A 25,954-nucleotide genomic window follows, 5' to 3' on the forward strand; every position below is an offset into this window, starting at 1 on the left:
ACCATTCGATCTTGTCATCCCTTGGGGAGGTCTGGTGAACAGTCATTCCCCCCAGATCCTGATGAGCACCCCTGATAAGCTTATAGGTGGCCACCAGATCACCTCTGAGCCTGCGCTTTTCCAGGCTGAATAGCCCCATTGCTCTCAGCCTCTCATCATAAGGTCTGTTTTCCTGCCCTCTGATCATGTGCATGGCTCTCCTCTGCACCCTCTCAAGCTTCTCCACATCCTTTTTGAATTGCGGAGCCCAAAACTGGATGCAGTACTCCAGTTGTGGCCTCACAAAGGCCAAGAACAATGGGAGAATGATGTCCCGGGATCTGCTTGAGAAGCATCTCAAGCCAGCAAGCCAGCGTTTTGCTTGCATTACTAGCCACAGCATCACACTGAAGGCTCACGTTCATCTTGTGGTCAACCATGACCCCCAAGTCCCTTTCATCTGTAGAGTTAACCAGCGTAGCACTACCGAGCCTATATGCATGGTGTAGGTTTTTCCTCCCAAGGTGGAGAACCTTGCATTTTTCGGTGTTGAACACCATCAGGTTCTCATCCACCCATTTCATGAGTCTGTCCAGATCCGTCTGGATAACCCTCCTGTCCTCAAGTGTGGATGCTTTACCCCAAAGTTTGGTGTTGTCGGCGAACTTAGCCAGTCCACTTCTGACACCAGTGTCCACATCACTGATGAAGATGTTAAACAGTATAGGCACTAGGACGGAGGCTTGTGGGACCCCACTGGTCACAGCACACCAAGACGATTGACGCCTGTCGACCACCACCCTCTGGGTCCTACTGTAGAGCCAGTTCCCCAGCCAGCCGATCGTGGTGACGTCAAGGCCACAGTTAGCCAGTTAAACCAAAAGGTGATTGTGGGATACCAGATCAAAGGCTTTTTTAAAGTCGAGGTATATGACATTGTCTCTTCCCCTTTGTCCAGGTGATAAGTCACCTGTCATAAAAGGAAATGAGGTTGGTCAAGCAAGACCTACCCGCAACAATCCCATGCTGGGTATCCATCAGGATATTGCCTTCAGCTAGTCTGTTAAGGATGGCCTCCTTGATATCATTTTTTCCAAGACTTTCCCCAGGATAGAGGTCAGGCTGATGGGCCTGTAGTTTGCTGGATCTACTTTCCTCCCTTTCCTGAACACAACATTGGCCCTCTTCCAATCATCGGGCACTTCACCAGAGCGCCAAGAACTCTCAAAGATCTGTGCCAGGGGCTGAGCTATGACGCTTGCCAGATCCCTGAGTACCCTTGGGTGTAACCCATCAGGGCCAGCTGACTTGAAGGTATCCAGTCTGTTGAAGTGTTCCTTCACAAGGTCAGCTTCGATGGAGGGCAAGGAATCTCCCTCACCCGGGCCTCCCTGACCCACAGTGGGCAGGGCCATCCCATGGGACTGATGGAAAACTGACGCAAAGTACCCATTTAGCAAGTTTGCTTTTTCCTGGGCGTCAGTTGCCCCATCTGGTTTAGCACGGGTCCAAGGTTGCCCTTGCTTTTCCTCTGGCTCCCCACATATCTAAAAAGGGACTTTTTATTTTCCTTGATATTTGTAGCTAGCTGGAGTCCCTTTGCAGCCTTGGCTTTCCTGATTTTGCTGTCTGAAAGTCCGGACTAATGCAGCGTATTCTTCCTTGGTGGCGGTTCCAGTCCTCCATCCTTTATAGGTCCTCCTTTTAAGATGCAGGAGGTCCACCAGTTCCCTGGAGAGCCAGGGGGGCTGCTGTGCCTTCCTGCTGCCTTTCCTCTGATACAGGATGGACTTCGCTTGCGCATCCAGGATTGCTTCCTTGAGGCATCCATGCATCCTGAACTCCTCTCTCCATTGGGTTGTGGCCTTTTAGGGCCTCTCTGACAAGCTTCCTTAGCTTACGTGCCTTGGCCTGCTGACTTTGCAAGGGCCACTCGGTGGGCCAGCAGTGGCAGTAGTCCCCCCATCCCCCGGCAGGCTTAGTTTAAAGCCCGGTGGAAGCAGGTCAGCCAGTCTAGCTGAGAAAAGCCTCCTCCCCAACAGAGAGGGGTGAAGGCCATCCCTTCTCAAAAGCTCGCTGCCTCTCTCTCCAAAGCGCGGACTGTGGTCGTGGAAGCCAAAGCCTTCCCGATGACACCAGCGCCACAGTCTTTGGTTGACTGTGTGGGTCCTCCTTTCCCTCCTCAGCCCATAATCCGAGACTGGGAGGATCAAAGAAAACACCACCTGTGCCCCCAGACCCTTTAGCTTTGCACCCAAATCCCTGAAGTGCCTCATAACCCAGCTAGGAGCATTCTGAGCCATGTCATTGGTGCCCGCATGGATGAGGAGCATGGGATAGTGGTCTGGGGGCTAGAGGAGTTTAGGGATCTTCTCCACAATGTCATGGATGCAGGCCCCCGGGAAGCAGCAAACTTCCTGGGCTGAGGGGTCGGGGCAGCAGATTGCCCCCTTAGTCCCCCTCAGGATGAAGTCTCCCACAACAAACACTTTGCGTTTGGTCTTGGGGAGAGTGGGGACGGTAGCTGCAGTGTCCTCTGTGTCGCCTGCGGGAGCTGGCAACTCAGCAGGCTCTGCTGGGGCTGCAAGAGGCTCATAGCTGTTGCAAAGCTCCAGCAGGGCAGGGGCCTTGGTGCAGTGGGCCCTGGGGTCCTTGACCACCTTGGTCCAACCTCGTGGCTGGACAGAAGGGGAGGTCCCTGAGTCCTCCCTTGTCCTGGAGGGAGACCATGGTCTACCCTCCACCTCCCAGGGAGAAGGGCCTGGCAGTAGGAGTCTATCTCCTGCTCACAGTTCCTGATGGCATGCAGTCTCTGGACTGTGGCCTGGAGCTCCTCCAGCTGGCGTGCCAGAGACCCCCAAAAGGGAGCAGACCCCACGAAGGGAGGTAGCCATGCTCCCGGGCCCCAGAGCCTGAAAAGGGGACAGGCAGCCCCTGCAGCCGAGAGCCAAAGGCTCTGTCTGTGTGTAGCCCGGAACCATGGGGTCCGTCTGGGTGGCCATCTCTGAGGTGCCAGGGGGAGGGGCCGCAGGCCCTGAGGGGACCCTTGGGATGCGGCGCGTGCCCATCTGTGTCATGCCGCTGGTGGGCTTTCTACGGCTGGGACTGCTTACTCTGGGGGGCTCACAGGCAGGGCCTCGGGCCCTCCTGCTTGCCCTCCTGTGTAAACTCCTGCGCTAACTTGTGCACCGGGCTCAGGAATGTGCCTGTTTGCGTGGCCTGTTCGCATGGCTCCCTGGGAGGCTGGGCGAAGTAGGAGCCGGGGTGGAGGTGGGGCGTGACCCTCCTCGGTCCACTTAGCCCATTCTCAGCTGGCTAGATCCCTCCCTCCATGGGCTCCTGCTTAGCTGCTGGCAGGCCAGGGCTTGTCAGGGGTCCTGGGGTCACTGCTGGGGTCCCTAGGCTCACAGGGGTGCAGCGGGCTTACACCCGCGCGTCTCGCATCAGAGCCGGGATGCTAATGAGGCTTATGACGTTGCCGGGCCCTTTTTAAACTGTGCACATGTGCAGAAGGGCCAGCCGACACCTCAGTGCTTTTGGGGGGCTAACAGGGGTCCCTCCCCTCCACCGAGGGAAGGAACAGGTGGGTGACTTCCCCCTAACCTGGTATACGTGCCTGCAAGGGGGTTGCATGGCTCCCTGGGGGGCTGGGCCAAGTAGGAGGGTCGGGGGGGCATGACTCTCCTCAGTCCACTTAGCCCATTCCCAGCTGGCTAGATCCCTCTCTCCACGGGCTCCTGCTTAGCTGCTGGCAGGCCAGGGCTTGTCAGGGGTCCTGGGGTCACTGCTGGGGTCCCTGGGCTCATAGGGGCGCAGCAGGCTTACACCCACACGTCTCGCACCAGAGCCGGGACACTAATTTTGCATCATGTCCCACAGGTTAAGAAACGCTAGTTTTGTTAAACACTTGCATACTGTGTTCATTTAGGGCCTTTCAAAATGCTGTAATGTAAACCATAGAAAATTAGTTAGGGGAGCATGCATTGAAGTGACTGAAGACAAGAATTTGAGAGAGAAGAGTGAAAATCATGACACCAAGAAGTAGGGAAAGAAGTATTGAAAGTACAGGGGTGGGCAATTATTTTGGGCAGAGGGCCACTTACTGAGTTTTGGCAAGCTATTGAGGACCGCATGACAGCCAAAGGCAGATAAATATACATTTTTAAAATTTTTTTAGGGGCCCTGCAGGCTGCATCTGGCCCACGGGCTGCATTTTGCCCACCCCTGGCCTAGTACTACAAGTAAAGGAGAAGAGATGAAAAGTATTTCAGCGAATTATCGGGAAAATTTTCTTGACTACCTCATTTAGCTGGGAATAAAGTCTCATGAGAAATTGTAGAAGCCCCATTGTTCATGTACTTTTTGGGTTAAAACGTACTTTCTTTACATTCTAGGCTCCATCAGAGATGATACTTTTGTGTTTGTGGTTAGCAATGTAACAAGTTATGCAAAATAAGACAGTTTTGACCTTTTTGTTTCAAAAAGTAAAAAGTACCATGAGATAGTAAACACGATGCTAGTTTATTAAATGTTCTACCTCTGTAGTGATAGACAATTGACTTATCTGTTAAATGGTAGAGGTATACTAAAAATATTCTTGTTGTAGACTTTTAAATACCGATATACCACTTTTCATTTTAGTTGTATGGAAACATGTGGGCAAAACTTCAGCGAGCATTTGCAATTTGGAGCGGGTTTGGAATGACACTAACTGGAGTACATACGTGCGGGGATTATATGTTCAGTGGCCATACTGTTGTTCTGACTATGCTGAACTTCTTTGTCACAGAATGTAAGTACATGGTGTCAGTGCTTTAAACATCCTAGTTTATTTTGAAACTGTAATAGCAATGGTAGTTAAAGCTGCAGGAGGCATACTCCCTTAATATGTTATACTCCACATGTTTGGGCTGAAAGCTTTTATAAGTGTTAAGCCGGAGAAAAGTTGCTTACAAAAAGGGAAGTCCCTGAGCAGTTGGACCTAATGTGCCATCTAAGTGCCAGAAAGACTATTGTGAAACATATTTTGGAGATTTTATTTAATGTTTTTTTCTTGATAAGAACAACTAAAATCCTTAACAAGGGTACAATATAATCACTTATCCTTCACCCTTACCACACAAATGGAGCAGAGGGTAACTTGGAAACTAGAGAGTTTGAGAAAGCAGATACATTTTCTATGGCTATTAGGGCTGTACAAAATTTTCTGGCAGTTTTGTTTCAACTCATTTTGAGCTCAAAGCAGCAAAATCAAAACAAAATGGAGAGGTTTAAAATAGCCTTGAACAAAAACGAGGCAAGTCAAAATGTTTCGAAATTTTCGAAACATTTTGATTTTTGAAGCTCAAGCTGGACTTGCCTGCAGGGAAACAGAAACTAAAGTAAGGAGAGGGAGGGGAAATTAAGGGGGAAGGAGTGCTCTCATTACTGACTGTGTAGCTGGCCAGTGACTGTCATCCTTCCCTGAGAACTCTTCCAGTCCCAGTGCTCTGGGGGAGGAATGGAAAAACTGCAGAAAAGGCAGCATTGTTTGAACTGCCCTGCTTTCTGCCTTGGTGTCAGTTGAGTGAGCGTGCGCACACCCCCCGCCCTCCATGTCATGAGTTTTGCCTGTCAGCAGCCAGAGATGCAGGGCCCCAGAAGCCCCTGTACCTATCTCCTTGACAGCTGCCAGGCTTTGTGGCCACAGCAGGGGCTAGCAGGCCTCCAGTTTTCACCCTGCTGCGGCTTAACACACACAGTGCCACCCATGTCATGAGTTTTGCTTGTCCGCAGCTTGAGGTGCAGTTTCCCCCAAACCCCTGCACCTGTCTCCTTGAACTTGGCAGGCTTTGTTGCCTCAGCAGGGGCTAGCAAGCGTGCAGTTTTGACCCCACTGTGGCTTAACATACACACCATGAGTTTTTTGCTTTCAAGACTTTGAGGTGCGGTTTCCCTGAAACCCCTACACCTATCTCCTTGAAACGTGGCAGGCCTCATGCCCTCAGAAGGGGCTATCATTCCTGCAAGTTTCATCCAAATCAGACCAGGAATGACAAAGTTATAGGCTGTTTTGAGCTTCCCCATTATAGCCTATGGGTAAAACAATTAAACCATTTCGATGAAATGAAACGGAGCAGCAGTTTCAAATCTAAACAAAATTTGAAACGAAAAGCTGTTCCATTGAAACGCAAGTTGAAACAGAATGGTGATGTTTCACACAGCCCTAATAGCTATGCTGTTACTTTTTGTATACAATCTGGAGTTCTATTCAGTGTTACCAAAAAGACGAGAGCCAGTTTATACTTGGGACTTCTGTTGCAAGCTTCCATGTGGAATGAAGGTATAGTTACAATTCCCTTAATAATCACTACCCAGGTCAGAAAAGAGAACAATCTATAGCCTGACTTAATTTTATCTGATCCCAAAAGCACAAGAGCAAACACGTATTCTAATACTGACAACAGCAACAATGCAGATTTTCACATATGCCATTGTTAGGGAAGACTCAGGAGGGTGAGACTTGCAGCAGGTCATCTTGATCTTCAACTCTTTCTCTCCAGTCTATAACTTGTATTTTCTACATTTAAATTTATTAAAATTTGTTTGGTTCAGTGAAACTTTTGGAATGAAACTGAACCAGTTATTTATGGCCTTTTGCTAGTGTTTAGTTTGATTTGGTTTAACTGGACATACTGTCGTCTTGCCTGATCAAGCTAATTTTTACATCTGCACAGGCTCACTTTGTGGTTACTCAAACAGGCTATTCTTCTTTCCTATATTATGGCTTACTGATATGCTGAACATGTCAGTCTGCTGTGACCTTAAGTACACACTACGTGATTTAGGCTTATACTAGGTCCAGTCTGCACTTGTCGTTATGGTGTTTGTTATTGACCACATATGCAGCCTACCGCAGAACAATACCTGTTGGCATATATTTACTGTGCTGTACTGAAAAGTGTTTTATGTATGTGAAAAATTCTGTTAAAAGTAGCACAACTGATAGTCAAAAGATTTGGTATTGCTGGATTCTAATGGTGAAGTTACGTTGAAGAGAAAGTCATATTTCTATGGAAAAAGCTACAACTCCAGTGTGACAGGTTTTGAGAGGAGACTGTTTATATCTATTAATATGAAAAAGAATCTTTTTATATCCACAAGCCAGCAGCAGTATTTTTAATCCTAAAATGGAGTGTTCTTCATTAGAACAGATGTATAAGCCAGGAAGACAAGACTGTTCACTTGAAATAAACCACAACTTTCAATATGTTGTGGAAAACAGTTCATTTTAGGAGGTATGATCCTTTAAGAAGAAATAACAGTTGGTAGTATTGCTACTGGAGGATGTTTTCACAACAGTGGAAAGGGCATAATAAATTTAGTATTTTATTCTGCCTTTGAAGAATTGAGTTATGATGACACTGCCTTGTGCTGTTAGAATCTTTTTCTCCAACTCACTTTTTCCCATATTAAATCCTTGAATTTACACAGAATATGTACACTAATTAGGATTGACGTATGTAAAGTGTCCAATGAGCATCAAAAATACGAAATAAATAACTATTTTGGAATGTCAGTATCTTGGTCGGTGGAAGGAGCCTAGAACATGCTGTTTGTTCAGTGGAGAACAAGGGTGTGGGCAGGGATTAAATTGCAGTACAGGAAATTTGCACTGCCACAGAAACATTCCAAGAAAGGGTGGACGCAAGTATTCCAACCCCTTGGCTGCAGAGCTACCAAGCTGCCTCAGTAGTCTGCTTTCCAGCCAGGGGGGATAGTGGGCTTCTCGTTGGCTCTACCTGCTCCAGATCATTGAAAGCCTACTCTCTTCTCCCCTGCCATGCCTGGCAGTGCTGCTTCCAGAGATCCAGCTCTTGTAGTGGCAGGGGAAAATCCCTAGCCTAAACCTTAATCCTGTCCCTTGCTAAACCATTCTACTGAAAAGCAGAGCAATTGGGTGGAGGACTTAAGGTTAGGTTGAAGAAATTTCTGCTGCCCTTTTGAACACCACTGGGAAGACTTGTCACTGTTTGAACAGTGCCAGAGGATCCGGGTGCTGTTCAAAGTCTGGGTAGCTGTGATGCTGCGTGCACAGTTCTGGGGAGATGTGGGTTTGTCAAAGGGGTGGAGGGGGTACGTGTACTGTTGTGTGAATAGCTGAGACTCCCTTAGTCTTTTGTCAGGCAGTGGTGGGATTCAGCACCACAACTCAAACAGTCCCAGTGCTGTTCAAGTATACTCCCTGACAGCTTGTTGCTGGAGTAGGTCCTCAAGGAGCCAGAGCTGTATCTTCCCCTTGGAGCAGGGGAGGAAGAACAGAGTATTGTGAAATACTGCAGGTCCCAGGGAGCCTGAGATAAGCATACAGGTGTTACAGATGGTGCTTGAAAACTCTCTGGAAGAGCTGCTAGTTAAAACAGCTAATGATTTTTGTAGAATGGCTGTTTTTATTCTCCAAAAACCCCTTGAATGGCTACACACTAGCTCTTTGTGTTGAGAAAAGGGCATATTTCTTAGCATAGACACAATGCCTGTCTGTGGTCTGAGTCATAATGTTTTAAAGCATGCATTACTAGCTGCTCACTCGGAGGTTTTGGTAGTGGGTACAATAGGACAGTTTCTCTGACACAGTTGGATAAATGATGACAGGAATAATTTGTGATGTATTTTGGTAAATATATGTTCCATAGCTGTAAATTCTTCTAGTTAATCATTTGACATCATGCTTTGGGTTTATTTTGGGGTTTTTCATTTTTTCTGAGAAAAGAACAATAACACCCACTGAAATTAGTAGGTGATAAATGTAAAACTAATGAGAGAAAGTACTCTTTTAAGCAACATGTAGTTTACTTGGTTACTTGATTGCCACAAAGTGGTAGAGGCAGATGGCATAGCCAGGTTTAAAAAGAGAGTGGATGAGTTCATGGATGATAGGTTATAATGGTTGGAGGCTATTGAACTATGATGCTAATGACTATGATCTCATAGGGATAATGGAGACCTGTTGGGACTCCACCTATGACTAGACCACAGGTATGGATGGCTATACCTTCTACAGCAGAGATCATGTTGAAAGAAAGTGTGGGGGGGTGTAGCTCTCTGTGAAGGAGCAGTACGCTTCCCTACAAGTGGAGATGGCTGCCCGAGGAGGGTGACTTGAGACCCTCTGACCAATCTCATTTCCTTCTATGACCTAGTGACACATCACCTGGACAAAGGAGAAGAGGTTGATATCATATATTTGGACTTTAAAAAAGCCTTTGACCTGGTGTCCCATGATGCCCTCATGGCAAAATTGGGGAACTGCAGCCTTGACAATCGTATGGTCCAATGGCTGGGGAACTGACTCCAAGGTCAGACCTAGAGAGTGGTAGTTGACAGAACCGAATCAACATGGCACATAGTGACCACTCGTGTACCCCAAGGCTCCATTCTTGGCCCCATACTCTTCAGTGTCTTTATAAATGATCTGGACTCTGGTGTCAGAAGCGGACTGGCTAAGTTCACTGGTGACACCAAACTATGGGGAAGAGTGTCCACGCTTGAGGATAGGCTGGTGATCCTGGCTGACCTTGACAGGCTTGCAAAGTGGGTGGATGAAAACCTGATGGCATTCAATACAGAGAAATGCAAGGTGCCTCACCTCAGGAGAAAAAATCTGCATCACACTTATAGGCTTGGCAGGGCTATGCTCACTAGCACCATGACTGAAAGAGACTTCGGGGTCATGATTGACCACAAGATGAACATGAGCCACCAATGTGATACCGCAGCTAGCAAAGCAAACAAAACTCTGGCTTGCATTTACTGATGCATCTCAAGCGAGACCCAGGAAGTCATCCTCCCGCTGTACTCAGCCTTGGTGAGGCTGCAGCTGGAGCGGGTGAGACTGCATCCAATTCTGGACCCGCAATTCAGAAAGGATGTAGAGAAGCTTGAGACAGTCCAGAGGAAACCATGTGCATGATCAGAGGATATGAGAGCAGACCTTATGAAGAGAGGCTGAGAGCCATGGGACTATTCCATCTGGAGAACTGTAGGCTCAGGGGTGTCTGTTCACCAGGGGACCCCAAGGGAAGATAAGGTCCAGCAGTCACAGACTCCTGGAAGACCATTTTAGGCTGGACATAAGGAAAAACTTGTTTACTGTCAGAGTCCCTGAGGCCTGGAATAGACTCCCCTTCCCCTCTCTCCGAGGTGGTGCAAGCACCTACTCTGGACACCTTCAAGAAACATTTGGATGCCTATCTTCCTGGGATCCTTTGACCCTAGCTGACTTCCTGCCCCTTGAGCAGGTGGCTGGACCTGATGATCTTGCGAGGTTCCTTCCAGCCCTAATGTCTATGAAATCTAGTAACATAATGGTTGGAAAACATCCCTCTGGCATCTCTAAACCAATAATGGTGGATGCTAGGGAGGGTATTGAATAGGAGATAGATAGATCACTCTAAGATATCAAGTTTAGCACTCTTCCTCTATAACATCCACTCCTACAAGTCAGAGAAAGTATGTTGGGCTAGATGGACCATTTGTCTGACTCAGCATGGCACTTATGTTCTTAACACAACATTAGCATTTGCCTCCTTGCTGCTTAACATTTTCTACTAAATAAAGGGTAGTTAGGCAGTGGACCTACCAATAAATTTCTTAGGTATGCACAAATATTTTAGTCTCAGTAAAGGGGAGAGAAGAACATGCATCACTTATTGTACTAACTGTTAGATACGAATTAGTATTAGCAATACAAGTTAGCTGAACTGCTCTAATTCTGACCCAGGGTGAAACCAGGGTTAAAGTCAAAGCACTTCTTCTGCAGTTGTATTGCTACAGAATAATGCAGGGGTAACAGTTGCAGTTTTAACAGCTTCTATCAGTATCCTTTCATAAGGATACACTTGTAACATCTGTCTATACAGGTAGGCTAAAAATAGGTCCTGGCCAATAGAGCGAATCAGCTGTGCCAGCATGACCCCCAAATAGTTGATCTGTTTCACTGAGCAAAACACACTGTTTGTTGTCCTGCAGGATTAACTGACAGGGACAACAGGCAGTGTGTTCTTGGGTTTTTCGGGAATTTCTGTCCAGGCTTGGGCCTATGAATGTCATGTGCCTCCTGTGGCTTGAAGGGCATGGCAACCACCCGCAGGTGACGTTGGCCGCAGCAGTGGTGGAGGTGTGGTGGCGGCAAGCAGGCAGCCACAGCGGTGTCTGTGGTGGACGGTTGTGGTGAGCGCCAACCAGCGATCGGAGACCACCCGCAGACGCCATCAGCAGCATCAGCGGTGGCTAGCAGCAATCAGTAACTGCCCACTGACGCTGCTGGTGGCAAGGGGAGCGGCAGTGGACAATCTCAGGGCGTGCACTGCCAATCTCAAGGGTGCATGTGGACCCCCTACGCATTGCCAGTGTTTGGGCCCCTCAAGCACTGGGAGCGCCTCTCAGACATTCCCTGCTGACAGAAACACACCCCTGGGAACCTCTGAGAGCGTCTCAGAAAGTAGGAAGCTTAAGAGGTATGCCCCCAGGATCTCCAGGGCACATCTCAGTAAGTGGAAGAAGGAGGATTTTGCTGCTTGAGATGTGCCCGAAGGATCTGAGGTACATCTCAATAAGCGTGGAAAATTGGACAGGAACTTGAGAGTTCCAGTCCTGTACAGGAATTCCTAGGGTGTGCAGAAATGTGCCCCTGTAGCATCTGCCCAGGGCAACAGAAGAAGCTGTGGTTTCTCTGCACTTTCGTGCCATAAAGTAAGCAAACATCCACTGCTAAGTAGCAGCATAAAATTGTACCACTTTTATCACAGCTATTAATTTTAGGCCTGTGTGTCATGACAAGTATTTTTATCATGACACAAAGGCGACATCTGTTTCTTCCTTTAGAGTATTAACCCAGTACTCGAGTGAATCTTTTACTGCGATACAAAGTCTTTGATTGTTTTCCCACTGTATTTGACAGTGTCCCTAATTATTGATCGCTTGACCCTTCAAATACATGCCTTTAAGACACTAATATTATGCCACAGTAGACTTAAGTTATACTTAATTGACCATGTTAAACCAAACTGATTTAGTTATCTGAATAATTTGCATCCTGTAAAGCAGTTAAAATATGATACCATGTTCTCTTTTCCCTTTTGTTTCCCAAGGCAGGGTGGCATTTTAGAGACCAATGAATGTGCTTTTGGCTTTCAACAAGTATAAAGTATGGCCTGCCATCTCTTACAGTGCACATCTAAATTAAGTTTGTTTTTTAGCTAAGATTGCAGGTAATGAAGTTTTAAGTTTTCATGCTCCTATATTTGAATTCCTTTGAATGCAAATCAGAGTGTTTCAATAGATTTAAAAAGGCAACATAAAAAAAGATCCATGTATAACTGAACAGTATACGTAACTGTAAATGAATGTACTTAGACACAGCAATATTTTGTGATCGAGTGGTTTTTATGTATTAAATAGCAAATGAAGATAATTAATTTGAGTCAGAAGCATAAATTAATAACTTTAAAATCAACTTAATGGATACTTACTTCTAGACAAGCCTGCAATGCCCATCTCTTTAAGATGGCTTCAGCTGAATAAGGTGGTGTTCGTCATGACCATAAGGTACTCTTCAGTGTATCTGCTATCTTAAAAAGATGCTATCCTTACATTTGTGCTGTAGGTTGTTCTTCAGTAATGAGTAAACTGATTAATATTCAGAATTCTTTCTTTGTGTGTTGATGTTAAATTTGATGGATATGAGTAGTGCCTATTAGATCAAGTAGGTAGTTTCCTAGTCCTTTGGATGATCTGTAAATGTCATGTTTGATGGGTGTGGGTTTGGTAAATTGCCGGGAAACTTGTGAAACATAGATGAATGCTTTAACGGGGATACCCTGTTCTTTCCTAGATACACCAAGAAGCTGGAACTTCTTGCACACGTTATCCTGGGTCCTGAATCTGTTTGGAATCTTCTTCATTTTGGCTGCACATGAACATTACTCTATAGATGTCTTCATTGCCTTCTACATCACCACAAGACTCTTTTTGTACTACCACACATTGGCTAATACCAGAGCATATCATCAGAGTAGGAGAGCAAGGATTTGGTTCCCCATGTTTTCCTTTTTTGAATGCAATGTTAATGGCACAGTTCCAAATGAGTATTGCTGGCCCTTTTCAAAACCTGCCATAATGAAAAGGCTAATCGGATAAAGACCATCTCCCTGATGTAGCCCAAATATGCACAAAGTATTCATGCTTACATGACTACAGAACTGACTGGAAAAATAGGAAAATAACTACTTTTTTTCATCCGTGAGGTCTCCTGATAATCTTGCTGCTTAGCTTCTCATAATCAACAAGTTTCTTTTAGTAGAAAGCAAGATTAGGGTAAATAACAGCTGCCAGTTAATAATTAGGTGTCTGAAGCAGAAGTCCTAGTTACAGTCTTTAGAAAGGTTCTACACAAGTGGTTTAGGTAAAGTAAAACTTACACTTCTAATGTATGCTTGTATTGAATTTAGTTTGTTGCTTGGAGGTCCAAATACTTTCTGGTACCTGGAATGTCTGCCTGTACAGATAATGTCAAGTAGTAATTCATTTGCCAGTGACTTGCTTTTAAAAAGATTAATTATAAATATAATATTTAAATTGAACTGTTTACAGTTATACAGTGAGTTTCTGAAGAGTATTTTGTCATATTGTGGAAAATAGTAGAGTTCCTTACTAAAAAGGGGTCTCAAAGCTTAAATAAGAGGTCTGAAAAATCATAGTGGACACTGTGTGATTTATATACAAGATGCCAACAAATGAAACCATCTGCCTTTTGAATATGCACTGATGACTTATGGACAGGGTTTTTGTGAACTGTTTATTCTGCTATCCTACCGTGTGGAGGTTTCCTTTGCACTCTTGCATGAGTGGGTAAAAACTAAGACTGTTTTGTTGAAAATAAAGTTGACTTAATGTTAGTGCCACAGAATAATACTGTTCTGTGTGATCCAAACATTTAATTCTCCAGGCTTGCACATGCTTTATGAGCAATTATTTAACCACTGGAAGAATAAAACAGTTAAGCTTCAAGTATTTTAATGTCCCGTAAATGGATGGGAATGTGCATGTAGTGATTCAGGAAGAGCTTAATAGTGAATTTTAGAAATAGTGCTAACATTGATCCCCCTGTTTTAAATTCTTATCCTAATCCATTTGGTATCAGCAGAATGTTGAATATCTTTGGATAAAGGTTTTTGACAAATGGGGTATATATAGTAAATGACTGACTTAGATTAGTCTTTTTTGGCAGTTTTGCAATTAGATTGGTTCTTAAGCTGCTTGTTTATTACATTAAGAATTAAAGTACCATAAGTGATTTACCTTCCATAATATGGATCACTTTTTGTGAATGAGCCCTGTCTGTGCTTATGAAGGGAGTAGTAAATAGAACTGGGGATTGAAGTACTGTATGCAAGACGGTTCTGACTTCAGTTATTTAAATTCAATGTTAAGCTTATGCTTAATATAAAACGGTAGTTTTTAATTTGAGAGTTGCAAACTGCAACAAATATTTGTGATTAGCACTCGAATCTCCTATGTCAATTTCAAGTTCAGCGAGTGTGTGTGAAGAGGTAATGAGCCAGTCTTGCAAAGTTTCTGTGAAATTTTGCCAGTCTACCACAAGTTACTGAATCTCAGCTTAAAGTGACTAAAGCATGCTTGCCAGTTGGGTAGGCTTCTGTAAGACCTAGTAACATATTTGAAGCTTTGTAATCTGCTTTGATCTCCCTACACTTAATGTCTCTCTAACAATCCAACTTTGAACTTGGAATTACAAGCGTCAATTACCTAGATCATATTTTCTAAACTTACTAATATTTAAAAAAAATTGCAACTTAATTTAGTTCCTTGGAGGAATTTCAGATACTTATGTATCTGTACCAAAAGTATTACAGATGCATATTAGAAGTTCTAATAACCTGCAGACATAGGTATTTATAACATTCCATTTTTTAACAGATTGCAGATTTTATATTACCCAAAATCCTGTCAGATGCTCTTGACATCCAAACTGCAGAAGTATAGATGCTTCACCAAAAAAAAAAAAAAAAAGACAAGAAAAGAAAACCCTTTTTTCTTTATCACACTTACATTTACTCTCTTTTTACTGGGTTGTTGTTTTGAACAAGAAATAACTCAAATGTGTTTTTTAGGTTAGGCAGATTTGTATTTGTATTTTGCTGTATTCAGGAAACTAGTCAAATTAGCAAGATTGCTGACTGAGTTAACTATGTCTGAATTATACAATTATTTGAGAATCTTTTATTTTGTTGTATCTAGTAAGGCAACAGGTTGTTTTTTTTAAATAATTTATCAACCCAAGAAAGGCAGTTTATGTAAGGTAAAATACTACTACTTTTCATTTTTTGAAGCTCAAATATTTTGACTTCTGCCTGAGTAAATGTAACGCATTAAAGGCAGTAGTGGTGTATCTTTTTGAGTATTTTTAGAAGATAATGTGATATTTGTCTACACAATTGCTTTGCCTATTAATGCATTGATTCTCTTACTGCTAAGAATCTGTGTACAATATTTGTAGTATGCAGAAATTGGTTTCCTGAGAGCTGGGAAGTTGTTAAATCAGTTGTTTGGAGATGAACCTGTGGAAGTTAGCCACATCTGCCAATAAACACAAAGTGAATTGTGAAGATTTCAAAGAAAAATCTCACATGTTCTTGCTCAGTTTCCGAAATAACTTGAGTTGGCCTGTACAGGAATACTGTTGGCATCATTTTTGTTTAACTTCAATTTTAAAAACAAAAAGGAGGCATGACATTTATCTTTAAATGGAGGTACAGAATTTGTTTTAGAACTTTCACAGTGTTTTATAAGAGCCTTTTCTGTTCATCAGCAGATGTTAACACGTACACTTAATATTGTCACTAGAGCATGGGTGAGCTAGGAGGGACTGTTAAATATGGCTGGGTTTGCCTTTCCTTAAGAAATCTGTTGGTTGCTTTTGATATCGGCTTTACCTGTGGTGTTTCTACCAAAGCGCTTGCTCAGCCTGGGAAGAAGCCTACCTCCAAGTTCCTTATTAGAAGTAGTGTGTGTTTTAGCTATCATTAATGTGGCGCTTTACACAGCAAATGCAAATGAGTGACAAAACCATGAGTAAAAATTACTCTCAAAAACACAAATTAAACTGATCCGAGTAAGGACTTGAGGCTTTGAGAGATCTGTGATTGAATACTTTAGACAAATGTATAAAGTTGGGATTACCTTATTTGCATATGTATATTAAAAATGACAGGTAAAGGAAAAATGGTGCATTTGGGCAAGGCTGAATAGTCTTCAAGGCTTCTTTATTTAAAATTTCATTCTTTGTTTCCTCCCCCCCAGCCGCCGCCTCCTAACAGGTTTTGAAAACAAGAGGTAATTATGATACTCTCAGAGATGAAGGGTTTTTTAAATAAGGCCCAATTAGACTTTTAAATTAATTTAGAATGCTAACAGATACAGGAAAACCCTCGTTTTAGTCTAGATGCTTCAACCATTTTGAGGAGCCCTCCAGCAAAAATAGGTCGAGCTGATAATTTTGGCTTTTCTGGGGGGGGAAGCGGCAACATTTTTGCAGGTCCACAGTTCTTGAACTTTCAGGACTAATTTTAAAAGGTCCTGCAAGATCATTACTTTGATGCAACAAAGACTGCTTAACTGGGAGCATAATGAAGCATGCCTACGCTGTAAGCTTTACTGCCTCAGGTACGTAGTGCATGAAGAGCAGGGAGACATTTAGAGCATACCACACTCTGATATTGGTATATTCCTGGTGTGGATGTATCCAAGTAATCCTGTAATAACTGCTGGATTCAGGCTAGTGTACCATGTACTTGATAGATTCAAGCCTTCAGGTCCATAAATAGGACAAAGTGTTTCCTTTCAAGTTGTATTTCAGATCTCCATGTACCATACAGAAAAATATATTCTAGTGGTAGTTTCTAGCATGATTGCATGTCAGAGTAAAGACCATTCTATAATAATTGCATCAAAAGCAGGTCTGAGTATCCCAACTCTTGGTGCTCATATGTTACACGAGTTTGTTTTGCAAGCGACAGAACCCACCAACTTGACTCTCATATACATGTGCAGATTTACATTCCAATGACCATTCTCGCAATGTTTTCTTATTTAGCTGACTTCATGTATTTCACTTAGTGCCAACACAAATGAGGACACTTTGGGGGTGGAATTCACAGTGTAGTGTTGAACAAAAAAACTTTGTGAAACTGTTTGTTGAAGTCCTCAACTTTTTTCTGATTGAACGTAGGAGGAAATACATATTCATTAGTTGTATACATGTTGTTTACTAATTATTTCTCTTGCACTGATCCTTAGGCTTAAGTTCACATTGCTGTTTAAGCACCTACACACCTTTGCAGTTGAACCTTAGTCATGTGAAGTTTTGCATTTGTAAGGGAGTGTCTATATAACAAGATTAATATAGCTATTTGATTTTTTTTTGGACTTCCAGTATCACATTATAGTAACAGCAATAGATGATGAGCTGTCCTTCCTACTGTGTTTTTGTTTGAGGAGGGGAAGAGTTTCTCTTAGAATATGGAGAAAAACAGACAAGGATAGTTTCCTTGAATAATTTTAGTATTCATTTTAAAGAAAGTTGTCTTGATAATCGTAAAGGCAACAAAGACCTTGTAGGTGTGGCAGTTTCCTTGGCAGACAGCCCATGAGCTCCGAGTTGCCTTGTGTTCACAGAGCTACTCGGATCAAGGACTAATTAACAGTCCCCTAATAATCTGTGCATTGGTTATTTCTGTTATCCATTGAGATTGTCCTTCTGATTTTTTTTACACTAATTGCTTACTGAAACAGTGTTTATGGGCAAAACTTGAAATACGAAATGAACCTACAAAAATATTTTTCACCGTAAACGTCTGTTAAGACTAAAGTTACGGGACTATGTTAAACCTCATTTCAGTCTCCATATTCCAACTCTTGATGATGCTTGTAATTCAAGACTTGAGAATGTTGCAGTGAGTGAAGTGTTGTACATAATTCAAGTTTACATATACATTTTCAAAATACACTTGTGATAGTTATGTAAGAGTTTAGAACAAGCTGTTGATTGTAGAGCATATTGACCTAACCTGTTAGCCAGTGATGAAGTAGCAATTTCATTTTTACAATGTACTATAGTTTTGCTGTCCTCATTTTTTTTCCAATGGAATTACAAACTACTTTAATGTGTACGGCAAGGATACAAAAACAAGACTTTGACTTTTATGGAAAAAAGTCTTTTCTAAATACATTTTAAAGTGTTTTTTGTTCCTGTCCCTGTCATTCCCCTCTCCTCTCCCTCACTTCCCACAAGAAAAGAGTATTAACACTTCAAAAGTTCCTGTGGCAGTCAGGTTTGAAGCACAGTAATGTAAATAAATAAATATTGTTTTGACTTTTAAAACTAAACCCAGATTTAATTAATATATTGTTTTATATCTTTGTTGTATTAAAGCAAATATTTAAAAGAATTAAAAATAAAATTGTTGAAAGATGGGTTGGAGACTTTTTTTTTTTTTTTTTTTTTTTGTAATTTAAATTGATGGTCAAATATCTTGTCAAGAATTGATCAGAATTGGTTCAGTTTTTAAGGTGTCTCCTACAACAGAGACATCATGTTCTTTTGGAGTTTCTGCAATATCTATTACAAGGACTTCAGAGGAGACTCAAGCTTCTTGCTAAATCAGGTGTGGGCAGAATATGGCCCATGGGCCAGATCCAGCTTCCCAAGGCATTTTGTCTGGCCCACAGCAGGTCCCTTGGCCTTGCTTAGCCCCAGGCACAGGGTGCAGCCTCTGCAAGGTCCCACCACCCCGGGCACCCAGCGAGGCTGGGGCAGCGCGGCAGCCAGAATGAACAGACTCAAGTTTCCCAGCAGCCCCTATGGTGGCTTCTTCCAGCTGCCACTGCTGGATCAACCCTCATCTGTCTGCCTTGCACCCATTGCTGGGATAGGGCTATGTGCAGGTGGGGACCTGTGTCCAGGAGTGTGACAGGCAGGCAGACTGGTGACTAGGATCAGGATCATGGGGCAGTGACAACATAGGACTGGGACCCAAGGCAAGCTGCACTCCACTGCCTACCCATGCCTGTGATGGGCCCAGGTTCTGTGGGCAGAGGTGTGCAGGGAGCAGATCATAGCTCTGCCTCTGGCCCCAGCCCCAGTGTCACAGTCCCATGATCCTGATTCCAATCCTGGCCCTGGCTCCATTTGTCCCATTCCTGGATGTTGCTCTCCACCCATATGCGATCCCATCCCAGCCACCCAGCTGCACGTGGGGGCCACTTAAGGTGTTTTGGTGATCTCTGGTGGGGGAGGAGGAGGGGATGCTGACCCATTGTGTGACAACTCACTAAAACTCCCAAAATAGCCCTCCAGCCAAAATAATTGCACACCCTTGCTCTAAATAGTTACCTATACTGAAAGCCTGTTATTCTGGTTCTGAAAAAGAGAAGTTTCATTCTAATTAATTCCATCTGAGGAAACACAGCTACCACACTGTCCCTGTGGGAATCATTTCCAATTGCTTCTCTTAAAAGAAGAACTAGCTGTTAAAAGGAAACATCACCTGACACTGCTGCAACAGTGATTGGGTATAAACCCTCACTTCCCCAGCGGGACAAATGTGATTCCAAAGATTCATTTGATTTTAAAAATATATATACAATATAAAAAAAAAAATGGAAATGTTGAATACATAGATGTACGACTAGGTGCTGTTTTTCAGTTCCTGTAGATGAAGCCTTGATGGACTAAAACTATAGAAGACTGAGTGGGACAGTCCTGCCATGAGAGAATCTGCACAGTGTGTGATCATGTCACACTGGTCTCTCTTACTTCATAGACGTTGCCTGCTCTAGCCAGTTGGTCTGAGCCAGGGGCAGGCAATTGTTTTGGGCCGAGGGCTGCTTACCAAATTGTGGCAAGCTGTCAAGGGCTGCATGGTTAGCCTTGCCCCTTGGCAGGTGCCCTGCTTCCTGGTTGTTGTCTTGTGACCAGATGTCCCACCCCCTAGCCCCTGACCTTTGCCAACGGAAGTCCCTCCCCTTGCCCCCCAGAAGTACTCCTTTCAGTAAGGGGTTTTGCCATCTCAGAACCAGAAAAATACCAAATTATATTCTAAAAAGTGATCATCTACAACATTCATTAATTCAATTAAAAATATATTTTTGTCCTGGTTTACATGTGTTTGTGTAGTGTACACAGAGGTGACTGCACAATAGCTTAAAGTGAAGTCTTGCTTTTGTATGTTCTGAGGGTGGATGTGCGTGTACGTGGCGAGTGGGTGTATGGGGGGAGGGTGGCTGGGGTTTGTGTATGGCAGTGCAAGGGGAGGCGTAGGTGCATGCGTATGAAAGGAGCTGTGTGTGGGACCCACCCTATGAACACACACACACATACACTCTCTGCCTGCATGGGCACACACAGACACATCCCTATCAGTGCAGACCCCTCCTGGGATGTAGAAGCCACCTGGTGCTGGAACAGGGCAGGGCAGGAAAGCAGGGAACTGGCTGGGGATGGGTGGGGATGGGCTTCTCAAGCCTGCTGAGGGCTCCTTCTGGGTCCTACTGCCCCTGGTTCCAACCAGCTTTGACAGGGACCCAGGGCAAATAAATATTAATTTACTAATTTTTTTAGGGGCTCTGCAGGCTGGATATAATGGCCTGGCAGGTGGATGTGGCCCACAGGCCACATTTTGCCCATCCCTAGTCTAAGCCAACTATTCTCAGAATTCCTTGTAGTCAACCTGCTTCAGCCTGGAAGGCATCCTACATACTAATTATATAAACAAATTTTAGAAGAATATTTGAATTGGAAATGCCAAGGCAACTTCAATTATTCCCCTTTGTGCATATGCATGATGGTAGGATGCAGGCATTTAATTAAAGGCTATTTTTTCCACAAGATGCTTCTTATTCACTTAATTGGTCTTTTGTATAGATCGAATTATGGTAAGAGAAAGAAACGTATAACTTCCCACTATTTCCCTGTGGGTGTTTCCACAGTGGTGTTATCAGAGCATCCCACTGATTCACAAATTTTAATTCACCCTGAGAACTACTCAGGTTTGGTGGGGGTGAGGAATACAGGATGTTCAAAAAAGAACATAACTAAGGACAAGACTTTATGTGTATAGTTTCTGATGCTGGCGAGAAGTAACATTAGAAAACCAAGCAGAGACAGTGCATGCTATACAGTTTTAACGTTTCCCATGAAATCGGACAAAGATCCTCCATTTAGCAGATATTCCGTGCTTGGATTTAGAGAGCTAGTACTTTCATAGCTACACCCTAATATCGTTTTATTTTGTTGATATGGTTTTGGTCTTTCTGATGCAGACACCCAACCACCCCAAACAGGAATGAAACTGTCAAGTCTGTATCTCTTACCAGTTATCAAATGCTAACTGCTTTTAATCACCAGTACTGGATGTGAGCTACAACTATTCAATAGAAAGTTTTTCTTAACCTCTGCTTATATAAAATATTCACAGGCCAATCATATATTTTTGTATTGTAAAAGAAGAGGCACCTGAAATTCGTGTTACTAGAGACAGAATTTTACAAGCTTTTATAGGATGTTGCCTATTACAGGATATATTATAGAATATAAAAATCCCTCAACTAATCTGAAATGCATTATTTTGCCCCCAGAAAAAACTCATTAAATATTATCTTAAAAATATCAAGAGTAATAAAATGTTGCCATGCCTTGCTTGATACTTTGTTCAGCGGAATGGGAGCTGACCTTTCAAGCCCAGTTGTTAGTATCACATAAACAAAATTTACATTTGTGTTGGGAACCAAAGTTAGATGTTAGAGCAGGGACTGGCAAAATACTGCCCAAAGCTGGAGACAGCTTTTTGGCATTTTCTGAGGTATTAGACCTCTTTTGAAGAGCCTTGAATCAGGCACTCAAAATCATGAGTCATGTCTGAAAATATAGCCTCTCTCTGCTATATTTAGTATTTCACCCTGACATTTAAGTTTGTGTTTTTGGTTTTTTTACTGCTACTGCAAGCAAGTTGGCTGGGTAATACAGTTGATAGACTGAGGTTTCATATTCCCCAGGCCTCTTCCTTTCTGATGAATTTCTGGTGATTGAGCACAAAAGATATTCTGTATGTCCCTAAAATTTCTCTTAGTCATTTTAACGTTCGTTTCCAGATGGAGTACAGTAAGTCTCACGTGATGAGTTTTTTAGACTTTCAAAGGTTCTTAGATATTTGCATAGTCATTTTATGAGTCAACTTCTCTAAAGTGGATTATAGTTATTTCTATGTACCTGCTTGGATTGTTTTATTCTTTTACCTAGCTGAGGTTACTGATTAGCTCTTTAGATCAAGACCCTTAGACATGATAGTGAAGTGCATAACTATGAAAATATCCACAGAGCAGTTGCAAAGAGCTGCGTTTCAGTATGTTATTTAGGACAGATACAGGAATGATGGGCCAGACCATATCCTCTATCCATAATATAACTCTATTGAAATAATAATGGTTATGTTGATTTATACTCCTGCCCGCCTCCTTGGCTTTCACAGTGCTTGTCTGACAACAGTGAAATCTGCCTATTTCAGTGGTGAAACGTTGTAGTTTTTATCAGTGCACAGTAACACAATAATTCTGGACAGGAAATATAGTTTTCCTATTGAAACTGCAGATGGAGTACAGGTTGGGTCTGCACATTTAAAGTGTGTACAGCTTTCTGGACTAAATCACCCTATTGTTCCAACTGTGCCAGAGTTGTTGAAGAACACAAGTTGTCTGACTCTTGGCTTGGCATCTCTTGAGAAGGCTGCCACCTCCTGGAACACAGGGGCTTATGCAAGGCTGCAGTGTTTTGTTCTGTTCTCTGCAGGAGCTTATGCTACTTACAGTAAAGATATATGTTACACTGAGACCAGTGGTACTCAATCTTTTGGTTCCTTGGGCCAAATTGGACCTCACGCCCCACGATTGAACCTGCACAGCTGGATCTAGACTGTGCTGCCCCTGTCTGGCCCAATGTGCTAGGACTGGGGATCCAGAAACCCTCACCACCTCCATCCAGTCCTGCATGTTGGGATCAGGCTCCTGGGGCCTCATACTGCCCCCCTCTGGCCCCTTGTACAGTGGTCAGGGCCCCAGGACTCTGGGCTGCATCCATCAACCTCAGGAATCATGGGGTGGCATGCTGCTTCTGCATGTGGGGCCACCTCTGCCATCCTCCATGTGCTAGCAGCAGGCCCTGTGTGTTGGCATTAGATCTAGTAGGTAGGGCAACAGCCTGTGGGGTTCCCCATGGGCCAGATTCCAAAGCCCTTGGAGCCAGATCTGACCCACGGACAGGGGATTGAGCACCCCGACTTAAACTATACTAAGGGCACTTAAAACCCAAGTGTACTCACATTAAGGCTCATTAACTTGTGCTAAGTGCCCTCTGAGTGCCTTATGCCACTTTGGGTGAGGTTTAACTCTGGGCCAGGTTGCCTAGCTTCTGATAGGTTCCCTAGATATAAAATCAGCAATTTGCAGTCCTCCAGCCTCCCAGAATGTACTACTTCAGGACTTCTTCTCCCCCTGCACCCAGAACAAAGATAAAGCCCAGGGATCCTGGCTTTTAGCCATGCCCCTGCTCTCCAGCTGTCTAGTGGCAAGTCAGACTTATGCGGGCAAAAAACTGTATTAACTTTTAACGTGCAGTTGCTCACAGCATGTTGTAACTTTAACACTGCTTTACATGCCACAGATTTAGTATGGTCTAAGTGTTATGTGTAACTTCACCCATAAACTACCATACTATCTGAGGCTAAAAACATGTCAGACTTCTCCTGGGACAAAACCTGTTTGTAGCACGTTGCTTCTCCTGTAGCCTGACCCAGGAGCCAGTTTTCTCATAAAGCCCAGTCAGCTGTAGTTCCAGTTTGCTTATTTTTTAGGAGAAACATTTGTCCCCACAACAAGCAAGGCAGACAACATAAGCAACAGGCAAATAACAAACAAACGCTAAACCTCTGGTCTTTCTTCAGACCTTGAGAGAGGCAACCCAGGCCTGATGCTTGTCCCTCAGCAAACCAGCTTCTTCACCCCATCTTAGCTGCTCTTCCTGCAGAACCAGCCTTAGGGGTAGGTGACATGGGTGATCTCGCTCAGGGTGTCATGGTCAGGTGGTGCCATACATGCGCGTGCGCATACACGCACACACACACACGTGTATGTGAACAGCCTGTGATTACAGCAGTGCTTTACCCTGCCCTGGCTGATCCCTGCCCCAGTCAGGAGAAGCAGCACCCTAACTTCTAGCTGTTGCTGAGGAAGAGCCAGACCAGACAGCATGGATGGCAGCAGCGGTGCCTGTCTGCCCACCTGCCTGGCGCACCATGCCACTCCACCTCCCTGCCAGACCATGCTGCACTGCACCACACCACACCCCTGCCTCTGGCTGCAGCAACACTGCTGACTTGAGGGGAGGGATACCCAGGGTGGACACCAAAATACAAGTTTGGCCAAGGCATCATTTTCCCTAAGGCTAGCTCTGCCTCCCTGGGAGCTTTTAACTTCCCCTAGAGTCAGTCAATCATCCTAGTCATCTGACTCAAGGCTCCTCAGCAGGTATGCTCCTCTCTTTAACCCCCTGCCCCCCTGCTTCAACCCCTTAGCCATGCACCTCATTACACCTTTAATCTGAGATCCTACAAATATACAAGCCCACTGTCCCACTTTAAGTGCCTGTGAAGTACCAAGATAACCCTTTTTCCTCCCAGGATAATTGGGGATAATATGAGTTACTTGTCATTCAAGCTGCATGTGTAAAGGACTGTCCTGCAACTATTTTGATGCAAGTCAAAGCCCAGGAAAGTCAGATCTGAGATAAACCCAATTTCTGTTTTTAGTTTTCACACCCTTTTGGTAGATCAATAAAGTATAGGACTAACATCTGTCACATGGAGTGCACTCCCTTTCTCATCCTCACCCCAGCAAGGGGACAACTGAGTGTGCAGTGGCGTGTTCCTTTCTTTTTTCTTTTCTGTATGAGTGCTTGCTTTTTTTGATTAGTGAGTGCCGTCTCTAAGGTACCTTGTAGACTGCTTTCTAGAGAAGGCAAATCAAGATATGTTCCTTGCACTAGCAGATGGAATCTAGGACACTTTTTATTGGAACTCTTGTCAGCTGAGACCTTCAGCAGCTGTGAAATGGTTTCTTCTATATTATATAATATATCTGGTGCTGATCTGTGCTACCTGTGGATCCAGGTTGTGTGGCAGGGCAGTGCTGGTCCCTGCCATATGACCTGGCTCTGCAGGGAGCAGAGATCTGCACCTGGGGTCTCCTTGCTGCTGCTGCTGCCCATCCTGTGCAGCCCTGGATCTCTGCTCCCTGCGGAGCCAGGTTGCGCGGCAGGGACTAGCACTGCCCTGCCATGTGACCTGGTTCCACAGGGAGTAGAGATCTGCGCTGGGGTCCCCTCACCACCACTGCCTGCCCCACACTGCCCTGGTGACATTCTTGCTGATGTTTACATACAGAATGCCCCAACTGCTCCATTGAGCAATAGCTTGCTTACAAAACCCTCTTAAGATTTATTCCTCATCTGATGCCCACAAGTAGTGACCCTGTTTTTTGGAACACAGATATGGGTATTTAGGAATATTCTAGTTGTATGAACAACCCTCCAAAACCCAGTATGTTTGTAAAACACTAGATTACTAAGACATGGTAACTTACCGCTGAGATAACTTCACCTATAAGTTGGACCTCTCCTTACAAAGCCTCATCTATTTTTGTTTTTTTAATTTTGAATTTAAGAGCTTCAACACAGCCATCTAATTTATAGGTCAAGCAATTGTGGACATCACTGGAAACTAACAGTACATGATTATAATGGTTTCATCAACTCGTATAAGGTTACCTTTGTATCAGCTCTATGTTGGGTACCATTCATACGTATGTTTTC

At 43.9% G+C, this 25,954-nt stretch overlaps 1 protein-coding gene across 1 annotated transcript in view; it reads left to right on the top strand.

Annotated features, from left to right (window-relative positions):
- Positions 1-18,511, top strand: part of SAMD8 (sterile alpha motif domain containing 8) — a 47,023-nt gene extending 28,512 nt beyond the window's left edge. Inside the window, exons 4-5 of the mRNA XM_019556089.1 lie at positions 4,621-4,771; positions 12,851-18,511. Of these exons, the coding sequence (XP_019411634.1) occupies positions 4,621-4,771; positions 12,851-13,155 (456 nt within the window). The 3' untranslated portion in view covers positions 13,156-18,511. The remainder of the gene's footprint in view (positions 1-4,620; positions 4,772-12,850) is intronic.
- Positions 18,512-25,954: the final 7,443 nt, after the last annotated feature.

The sequence above is a fragment of the Crocodylus porosus genome, unplaced genomic scaffold (genome assembly GCF_001723895.1).
Source record: "Crocodylus porosus isolate Cpor-Errol unplaced genomic scaffold, CroPor_comp1, whole genome shotgun sequence".
NCBI lineage: Eukaryota > Metazoa > Chordata > Crocodylia > Crocodylidae > Crocodylus > Crocodylus porosus.